Here is a 10474-nt window from a genome sequence, read left to right as displayed (position 1 = left end):
GAACCGATTGATACCACACATGTATGACTATTGCAGAAAATTCTGCATGCTTAATTAATAATTGAAATGCAGATTGAAGGTGACTCAACACATTTCCTTAATATGATAACACCTACCGGAATGGGGTGTTTGACTGCATTACAAGATCATACATTGTTATATATATATATAAAGCATTCCTAGTACTATCATCCCACATTCAATTGAGAAACTTGGGGTGGTTTGTCATCAGGGTAGGAAACTTCAATAGAAGATGTATAAGCTTTCTACCTTCAGTTCCATGCCTCCTGCAATTTTCTTGCAGCCTAGGATGTCTCATGCAAGGTAATGCTTTAAGTTTTTTGTCATGGTTTAAGTGCTTATGATTGTATGCATATCGTTCTTACTGTGTTGCATTTTTTGTGCACCGGGTCTTTTACACAGCTTGAAAGTCCAAGAGGATGGAATAGGTATGTGCACAAACTGCATCTGATCATAGTTGGTTTCCAAAGGCTGATTGTTTGGTTTTAGAAATGTCAGCAACAGCTAAATGTATGCAAATGGCAGGTGTTTGTACAAGGGTGACCCGGAACTTGAACATGGAGAAGCTGAGAAATGGTTATCTGTTTCCTGAGGTTAGAGGCTTGGATTCCCAAGTTTTTTATTGCTTCTATATTGTGATCTTGCTTGTTGAATACCTAAGCGTGGAAGCTGTGATTTGCTTAGCCTTTTTGTTGACTTCGGATTTTTTTTCTTGGCTTCCAGAGATATCATAGTATTTGATTGTTTACAGCTATTTAAAGACTCTCATGCTCTCATCTCATTTGAATCAGATTGCTATGCGTGAGCTTGAACACATGAAGAAGTATCCAAATGCGAAAGTGATAAGCCTTGGGATTGGTGATACCACAGAGCCTATACCGGATATCGTAACATCAAGCATGGCAAACGTAAGTATTGCTTGCTGGATTTTGATTTGTTGTGTATTTCTATACTGCAAATTGGTCATTTTTTGTCTTTCTGGAATGAAAGAACACGTCTTCAACACACCAACCTGCCTGGTTTGAAAAGGTTTGACTTTGCCTCCAGCAGCCAACTTCAAAAAATATTCAGTTTGGAGAAGATCGTGGGGTATCAACATTTTCCCACATACAGAATTTTCACGAAAACAAACGCAACTCTACTAAAAGTTCATATGTTAATCCTTTCAGTAGTTTCTTTTGGCAGTTTGAAGGCGAGATAGCCCTTAAATTGCAGCAGATGTAGAAAGTTCCGCAGTTTATCTACAAAGATTGCTTGACGAAATTTGATCTAGATGGCCTGTAAATTCTATCCAAGAGGCTATTATACTTGCGTGAAGCAGTTGGCTGATATGCTGCAAGCCTATCTTCCATACTCCCAACCTTGATTAGACAAGTTCCATAAAAGTGAGATAATGAAAGCCCAAGCCCAACATGTTCTTTGAATCTCTCAGAGAACAAACGACCCCACATTCCAGAAGTGACTAGTTTCTTCCTGGGTGGCCCAAGCCCAACATGTCCTTTGAATCTCTCAGAGAACAAACGAGGGGACTTTCCAGAAGTGACTAGTTTCTTCCTGGGTGAATATTTTCTCTAGTATGCTTTAGTTTCTCCAAAGTCTATAACCATGGTGGATCACTATTCAACAAAATTTTTGTTAAGGCCTTCACATAAACAAACGAAAATCACTCTTTCAAAAATTGGAAGACAAGCCCATTTTTATGCAAATATAGGCATTAGAGACACTCGAGTGTCTTGGAGCCTGGAGGTCTATACTACAAGTGGTGACTATCAGAAGAAGCAAGTATATGGACAGAGCGTGAATTATAACTTCTTTATATAACAATCTACGTGCATTTATGTAGATGCCACTGTTTGAAGTACCTAACACCTAAACAGAGTGCAGAATACCGATACTGAACTCTGGATTAGATCAAAATTATACTGTCATCAACTATGGGAGCAAAACCCAACAAAACTTGCTTGCACTGAAAATTGTATGAATTTTGTTTATAACTGGACGTTAACTGGATATAATGAATGGCAGCATGCACGTCGGCTTTCGACGGTTGAAGGTTATAGAGGGTATGGGGCAGAGCAAGGGAACAAGGTATTGTGGAGCTTGTTTTGGCCTTTACTCTGTTCTATTCCAGACATTTTTCTTTCCTGTTCGTTATTTGTTTGCCAAGTTGCAGAATCATTTTGTTGATCTTCAATTCAGCTCTTCTTCTTATATCTCTATGCCCAAAACAAGTCCTTTTCTTTAGTACGAGTATATTTATCACTACTAGGATGTCCATCCTCAGAAGCCTATGCAATTATCACATTTCTCTTCTTGAAATTTGATGTTTCTAGTTTCTTAATCTTATTTACATATATGTTAGCTGGGTGGAGGGGTTTGCATGTTTATGAACATAATATCATGTAAATTTTGGCTGTGGTTAACTTCTTTGTTTATGTAGCAGGCACTTAGGAAGGCAATTGCAGAAACCTTGTATGGAGATCTACCCATTAAAGACACAGAAATATTTGTCTCAGATGGTTCTCAGTGTGATATTTCTCGCCTCCAGGTACTCAAATATCCAAGATTGGAGGTTGTTCACATTCTGATTAACTTGGGTTTACTGGGAAAATGCTGAACTTAGGCTTCTATTTCTCTATTTTCACAGCTGCTTCTGGGATCCAATGTGACCATTGCTGTGCAAGATCCAACTTTTCCAGTAATATCGAAATGCATCAATTTATTAGCTATTTTTCATGAACTAATGCTTCAGAACTAATGGGATTTATGATAGGAAATGTCAATTGTAACAGGCTTATATAGATTCGAGTGTCATAATTGGTCAGACCGGTGACTTCCAAGATGAAACTGGCAAGTACCAGAACATCAAATACTTGCCATGCAGGCCACAGAATAATTTTTTTCCAGACTTGACTACAACTGCAACCACAGATGTCATATTCATCTGCTCTCCAAACAATCCCACTGGCCATGCAGCATCCAGGAAGCAGTTAGAGCAGCTAGTGGAGTTTGCAAGGGCAAATAGATCAATTATTATTTTTGACTCTGCCTATGCAGCTTATGTCACAGATGAAAGTCCTAGATCAATCTTTGAGATTCCTGGTGCCAGAGAGGTAAAATAAGTTACTGAGCTCTCAACTTCAGGTAGGAGGGCCTCCTAGTTTAAGTACTAACCATAAAAACAAACCAATTGAAATGCCATAAGCTACTTAAATCACCCATCACATCATTTTATCAGTTATGACCTATAGAAGAATTGGCAGAATCGATTGTAGAAGATTAATGATAGTCAGACCAGAATGTCCGCAGATGATATAAAAAAACCAAGTGTTGGGCATCAATGGCTTCAATGAAATAGTTTCTCATAATCTAACCAAACACAGCCTAGATAATCTGTCTAGGCCTCTCATTCCAGAGTGAATCCAAGTGCACCAATGTGAATTCTGGGATGCAATGTAGCCTGTTGATTTTGCACATCAGTATCTAACCCTCTCTTTCATTTTCCCTCAGGTTGCCATTGAAATTTCGTCCTTCTCCAAATTTGCTGGATTCACAGGTGTCCGTCTTGGTTGGACAGTGGTCCCTGATGAACTCTTGTTTTCGAATGGCTTTCCTGTCATAAAAGATTTCAACCGCATTGTATGCACTTGCTTCAATGGAGCATCCAGCGTAGCTCAGGCGGGGGGACTAGCATGCCTTTCCTCAGATGGATTAATGGTAAGTCTCAGTTCTTTTCCAGGAAACAATGTGTGGATACTAGTCGAAACATGGAACCTAGGCATGGAAATCCATCAACACACTTCTTGATCATTACCAACACCCGTGTAGCAACCACTTAAAAATGATCTTTAGGAGCAAAATTCTAGGCTTACTGAACTGAAATATGCTCCTGAGAGTTACATCCCTACAGCCCCTAACCCTTTTCTTTCTGAATCCTAACTCTATTTATTCTACATGATGAGATCTCCTCATTGAAATTCTCTTTCAGGCAGTGCAATCTGTGGTTGACTACTACAAAGAGAATGCAAAGATCCTGGGTGACACTTTCACTTCACTTGGTCTAGACGTATATGGTGGCATAAATGCCCCTTATGCTTGGGTGCGTTTTCCAGGTATGAAATCTTGGGATGTATTCACTGAGCTTCTTGAGAAGACACACATAATAACAGTTCCAGGTTGCGGATTTGGACCTGGGGGTGAAGAGCATATTAGAGTTAGTGCTTTTGGACACAGAGAATGTATCTTAGAGGCCTCAAGGAGGCTGAAAAGCCTTCTTTCCTAGGAGAAAGATGCTTCACTTTGGTTGTTATAACCATATATCTATCTAATACTAAATAAAGTAAACCGAAGTTCAACAGACCAGATTTTGAGTTGGCATATAATAAAATATCAGCTCATATCTTGTTATGTGAAGATATAGCAATATATTCAAAAAAAAAATCAATAAATAAAGAAAAAGAAACTGGAGGTTAGCATGGTTTCCAAGTTGCATACTACTGCATGAGTATGCCTTCTGCAATTTCTATATCATGTATCACGAGATACAATTAAAATCTCTTATACTAAATTGAAAAAATTAACATATATGCTAAAAGAGGAATATGGACTACCCTCTCATGTCTGTCTATCCTCAAGAAAATGGTCTGAGAGCACACTTCTCGCATACACATTGGAAAGGACCCTAGCAATAATCTTATAAAGCCTTGCAACTGAATTACTAGGTCTGAAATCTTTAAGACCCTAAGGGGTTACTTTGTTAGGGACAATAGCAATAGAGGTAGCATTGGTGGTTTTATTGACAACCTCAATATCATAGAAGTCACCAAAGACTTTTAATAGGTGGTCTTCTTTCACCCTTGGCCAATAATTTTGGCAACAATCTAAAGAAAAATCATTCATATTTGGAGCTCTTATCCATACAAAAAGTACCCTTTAGTTTCCCGCTTGGAGAAGGGATGCTTTACTTGCACACACATTGTGTTTCATCACCTCAACTTCTATGTAAATGAAGAGACCCCCAAGGTCTAGGTCAAATCTAAACAATAATGTGAAAGTTTCCACAATTCTATTTGTGACTAGTATATGACAAGCTTGATTTCTATCAGCATGGTTCTACTATCAAAGGATATTAGAATTTACAGTATTAAGCAAACGACTTCTGGTTAAATAAAAATCAAGCTATGCAAGAAATTCTCCAATTCGAATTTGGTTAGCCAACATACCTTGGTTGATTTTGCAGAAACCTCCGAATCAAAGTCAACCCAAGATTGTCACAAGGCTTTCCTTTCACCTTCTTGCTTACCCCCACCAGAAAACCAGAAGTTTCCTCATTCAAAGTTTATTATACATAGGAAGTCTAAATAAAGACCTGGGAGACAAGGGCAAAGGCCAGACAAATAAGCCACTTCTTTAACATTAAAGCTCCATCCTTGCAATAACCTTTGGTGAGATTTGCTTGCAGTGTACTGTTGATGTTGGCTGCGAGAATCTGGACAATTTGACCAGCAACATATTAAGTAAAAAGGCATTCACAACTCAAAAGTCATTGCTAAAGAAAGCTCACACTATGGGTGAGCCATGGTTCAGTTTCTACACCGACAAAATCTAAGAGATTCAGTTTATCTCATACTATGGGTGAGCCATGGTTCAGTTTCTACACCTACAAAATTTAAGAGATTCAGCTTATTTAGTATCAGATGATCATCCACTCTACTAGGTTATTTAGGAATTCCTTGGGGTGATGCCTTTTTGTGAATATTTATTTGAAGTTTTTTCTAGCATTGAACTTGTTACATAAGGATATGGATAAATCAATCTATTGAGATAAACATTAGTTTTTTCCTTCCATTTGTTTCTTCTTGAGAAATAAGGTGAATCCACAATATTACACCCAATTCTTACATGAGAGGGAACACGTCATATAATATCACTGCCGTACTAGTTTTCTTTAGTTTAGTTTTGCCTCCACCATTTTAGTCTCTGTAACAATGGGTCTTCTTGACAAATATTGCTCACTAGGTACACCATCAGAATGCTTGAACATGCATTTCCAAATGCAAGTTCAGAGTCAGGAAGACAACTTGGAGATGGGAAACAGATCTCCTATTGATGGCACTGGATTGCTATCAGCTTTTGTGTTACTTCTAATATTTCCCCAGAACTGGCCTGTCCACCAGTGGAATCTGGGTATTTTGCACATATGAATCATCAAACACAAATGTTCATCAAGGATGCCATAGTAATTGTCCTAAATGTCAAGTAAGCAAGTGTTTTGTTGGCAGTTGAAATGAGATACTTGGTGCCAAGGGCACCAAGCAGAAGCATCTATTGCTTTGTTGGCATGGAACATATCACCGTAGTGATAGAATAGCAAAACCATATCATCAGGTATCAATAGGTCTTGTTGGGTGTTGAAATCATTTGGCTCACCTAATTCATTGAGAAAAGTATAGATGCCAAGATAGACAAACTGAAAGCAACCTTGGATTCCTTGTCCTTAAATTAGAGAAGCAACACCATAAAATTCATTATTTTTACAATTTCATCTTCTTTACTCCATACATATGCTAGAGAACTCCAGATTTTTATCATTTCCAAGTAAAGATAAAGATCAGTAGGAGGCCCCACCTTCACCAAGAATAGCCACAGATCACAAATAATGCTGATAAAGTAATATCACCTGTCATTTCCCCAGTGTTCCAAAACCAACATGAATCAAACTTGTGGTCACAAAATAAGTCAGAAATGTGAAGATGATTATATCAACCAACATTTAAAAGTACAGATTCCAACAGTAAAATCATTAGAGTGCAACTTTCTAGCTCCATATAGCATTAGATGCCAAGGATCTGACAACTAACCAGCTCACAAGCCCCCGCGCTCATGGCAGCAATGACCTTCCAAACATCTGTTTCTGATTCTGCTGCTGATTCAGTTTGTTCAGAGGAGTTGTTTCCTAAGGGAGACAATGGAGTCAACGAAAAAGAGTGTAAATGATTTTGCATGTTAGCCTGCAGGACTGTGAAGTTGTTATTGGCATCTTTAGTGATCACATGAAGCTTCCCGAGAAACGAAGCAAGTAAATAAGGAGATTCTGCCTCAGCAAAGTCATGAATGGGAACATCTGTGGAAACAACTTTCCAAGAATCACATTGGTAATCATATACTTTGATTGTAGCAATATCTGCAGAACTTGAAGGATCTAGTGCATATAACTCTTCGTCGACTATGGCACCCAATTTTGTTCCCGCCTGCCTAGCAGGCCAACCCTCACCCATGCCAACAGGCATTTCAAACCATGAATTTGTCTCAGGATCATAAACCTCTCCTCCTACATCAACAAAAAAAGGCCAGTAATATAAACTCTGGGGCACAAATAACTTTCCCTTGTATGATGTCATTCCAGTTGCAATGGGCTTGAGCAAATCAGCCAGGAAGGCAGTGGGTAGTACTTGCGCTTTTGCAAAAGGCATGCTTGGTATTTGAGACCATACGCCTGTACGAGGATCAAATACTTCAGCAGACTGAAGAGGGATCAATCCACCACGACCTCTGGTAACTCCTCCGACGACATAAAGCTTATTATTTAAGACACCTGTCTTACAATAAGCTCTACCAATGGACATAGGGCTCACTTCACTCCATCCATTTTGAACTGGATCATATCGCCAGACACTCGTAAGGGCTGAAGCTCTAGAAAATCCCCCTAACACATAGAGGCAACCATCAACAGTCCCAATAGCAGAACCACAAAATGGGATTCGGTCCAATTCATCCCTCCTCCCAAGCCAACCCCTTATGACATCTGCAATTTTATTGCTTGACCCCACCATGTTCAACATCCGAAGGCCTGAGAAACCCTTTCTATAACCATCTTCATGAGCAACATTAGGCATTGGTGGCAATCTTTGCCATCTCCTGGACAAAGGATCCAAAGAATACCACAACAGCTTATCATCTTTGATCTTCGTTAATATGTAGAGCCATTCTTCTGTCGTTCCAAGCTCTTTTCTCAAATTGAAGAGTTCAGTACTCATAATAGCACCTTTCCAGCTCCGAGACACCAACCTCATATTCAAATAGAAAATTCTAGGAACTCTTGCAAGAATTTGGAATGATATCTCATCAGGAAGGTTGGGAATCAGTCTCACGTTTTCATTCCCCTCAGAAATGCTTGATGAGAGTCTTTGCCTCTTGCAGGTTTCATCCACTGAAATCTCAGAGTGCTCCTCAAATCTGGTCTTCGAGCCATTCAGGCTCAATGCAGAACCCATCAGGATCTTTCTAATTGCTTCCAATCTAAATAAAAACCAACCAGCTTCTCAGCTAAATCAATTTTTCTAGCTCATGTGTAGATAGTTGCAGGTTTATGTCATATTATTAGCAAGAAATCTGAACTCAAAACAACAATGGAGAGAATAAGAAGAAACATTCAGAAGCATAAATTTCATATGTGAATCATAATAAGACATACAAGAAAGAAACTTGATAAGCACACATAATTAGCACCAAACAGTTGGAAACAATTCAAATTCAACCTCTCTGCCCCCATCACACAAGACATACTTGTATATGTAAACAGAGGGGTGAGAGAGATTCTCACACTATCCCTTTGAACTCCAATGCACACCCTCCACATTCATAGGATGCTATCCGGCATATAAATTAGTACTGTCAAACTATTCATTTAAAGGAAGAACATCAACACCCCATACACAGCTTCCAGATTCCAAAGTCATAAAAATATGCTGAACATGAAAATGATATAAAATACAGATTGTTTGTAGCATGACTTCCCAAATAGACTGAAAATAAAGAGTTCCAGAAGCTCTCATTTCATGCAACAGGATCTGCTCTAAATTTATGAACAAATAAAAAAGTTCAATAATGTCAATCAGTGACAAACAACCACACAAAATAATCAAAATTATTGGCTACAAAAGAAAAAAAAGAAAGTAAAAAGGAAACCATGTTACACCAATCATCCACGTTATTATTATTTTTAATTAACATAGAATTGCTCTTGGGATCTCTCCTTGTTAACCCGTGGAACTTGAGGCAGGCATGGGAGGCACCAGATTAAAAAATTATACTAAATTCCCAACATCAAATTGACATTGAGGGCTCTAATCTTATCTCCTGACATGGAAATTCCATAATGTTATGTTGTGCAGACAAGTTAATCCATGTGAAGCAATAGAAAATTTGATACACACAAGCATTTTCACAATCTGAATAACCAGAAGCCCCCAGAAAAAGAAAAACATTAGAAAAAAAGTCATCAACTGTTTTGTCACACAGCTATTATTGAATTGTTGACTAACAATTTGGTAAAATTGAAAAGTTTGGGCATCCAGAAAGCAAATTAAACCATGAACATGTCACTCACCATCTCATTTTATTTCAACATGTCACTCAACATCTCATTTTATTTCTCAAACAGTGCAGGAAAGGAGCAAAAGAACTTGGAATTTGCAATTGTAGATTTTCATTGCGCCTTCAAACCCAGCCTTACCTATTTGCCCCCTTTTCTTTCATTTTCCTCGGTTTTCTCGACAGCCAAACGGAAAGCTAAACCAAAATCCAACAATTCCCACAAACAAATGACAAAATTGAACCAACAACACGGCAAGAAAAGGACCAAAATATACAAAATTGAAGCAAATCACCCAAAATTGCATAAAAATAAATGCACAAACTCAGAATTTAATCAAAAATTAAGCAAAGAACTAAAGAAAAATAACAAAAATACCATCCAGATTTCTGGGTCATCAAAACAATGATGGAGCGGATATGGGAATCAGGGGAATTTTTCACTCTAGGCGTTCGCGCTTGGCATTGTCATCCATCTGCGCCCAAAAGAAATATATAAAAAAAAAGTAATAAAATTAAATGAAATCAAAGACTTTTGTTAGAGAAGACAAGACTTCGGGTAGACTTTTGTTATCATTTTTCCACCTTTTTAATCATGCCATCTCATTGACTTAGAGATAGAGGTTACCTATTAAAATAATAATAATAATAATTTATCATATTAAATTTAAAAATATATATATATAAAAAATTTCCCTTTTCACTTGAATTTTTAGAGGGGGAAATTACTTGCCATTTCATCTAAAGAATTTCCTTAATTAATCCCATTTTTCTATTAGTGTCAATCTTTCTAACAAAAGCCATCCATGGGTAATTGTTTTGAATTATTAATATTTTTTATTTTTTATTTTTAATTATTAATTTTTTTATATTTTCTATTGGTTAAGTCTCATAATCATGGGCTTGGCAAGTGCATATACATTTCATCTAGAAATTTGTAAGTCAATTTAAGTTTAATTTTTTTTCTTAGTCAATGATATCATATTATTAATTATTATTATTTTTCCTTTGATTGGTGGGGTGATGTCACATTAATCTATACCATGACGCAATAACAAAGATTTACAATATATGTGAAAAG

The 10474-nt window shown here is 37.5% G+C and overlaps 2 protein-coding genes across 3 annotated transcripts; one reads left to right on the top strand and one right to left on the bottom strand.

Moving 5' to 3' along the window:
- The first annotated feature begins 211 nt into the window (after positions 1–211).
- LOC117927080 (aminotransferase ALD1, chloroplastic-like) lies at positions 212–4483 on the top strand. Its single transcript, XM_034846483.1, has 10 exons — positions 212–324; positions 424–449; positions 547–614; positions 813–929; positions 2047–2109; positions 2465–2569; positions 2669–2719; positions 2814–3134; positions 3532–3738; positions 4010–4483. The coding sequence occupies exons 1-10, from the start codon at positions 254–256 to the stop codon at positions 4301–4303; spliced, it is 1323 nt and encodes a 440-aa protein (XP_034702374.1). The 5' UTR covers positions 212–253; the 3' UTR covers positions 4304–4483.
- Positions 4484–6484: 2001 nt separating this feature from the next.
- On the bottom strand, positions 6485–9926 carry LOC117927025 (F-box/kelch-repeat protein At1g22040-like). Of its 2 annotated transcripts, none has more exons than XM_034846392.1 (2): positions 9773–9926; positions 6485–8412 (listed from the first exon to the last, which is right to left on the bottom strand). In XM_034846392.1, the coding sequence occupies exon 2, from the start codon at positions 8292–8294 to the stop codon at positions 6855–6857; it is 1440 nt and encodes a 479-aa protein (XP_034702283.1). In that variant the 5' UTR covers positions 8295–8412; positions 9773–9926; the 3' UTR covers positions 6485–6854. The 2 variants fall into 2 exon arrangements, with proteins under 2 accessions (XP_034702283.1, XP_034702284.1); XM_034846393.1 differs by having other exon boundaries at positions 6485–8319.
- Positions 9927–10474: the final 548 nt, after the last annotated feature.

This window comes from Vitis riparia, chromosome 12 (assembly GCF_004353265.1).
Source record: "Vitis riparia cultivar Riparia Gloire de Montpellier isolate 1030 chromosome 12, EGFV_Vit.rip_1.0, whole genome shotgun sequence".
NCBI lineage: Eukaryota > Viridiplantae > Streptophyta > Magnoliopsida > Vitales > Vitaceae > Vitis > Vitis riparia.
This window is presented reverse-complemented; position numbering and strand designations above follow the sequence as displayed.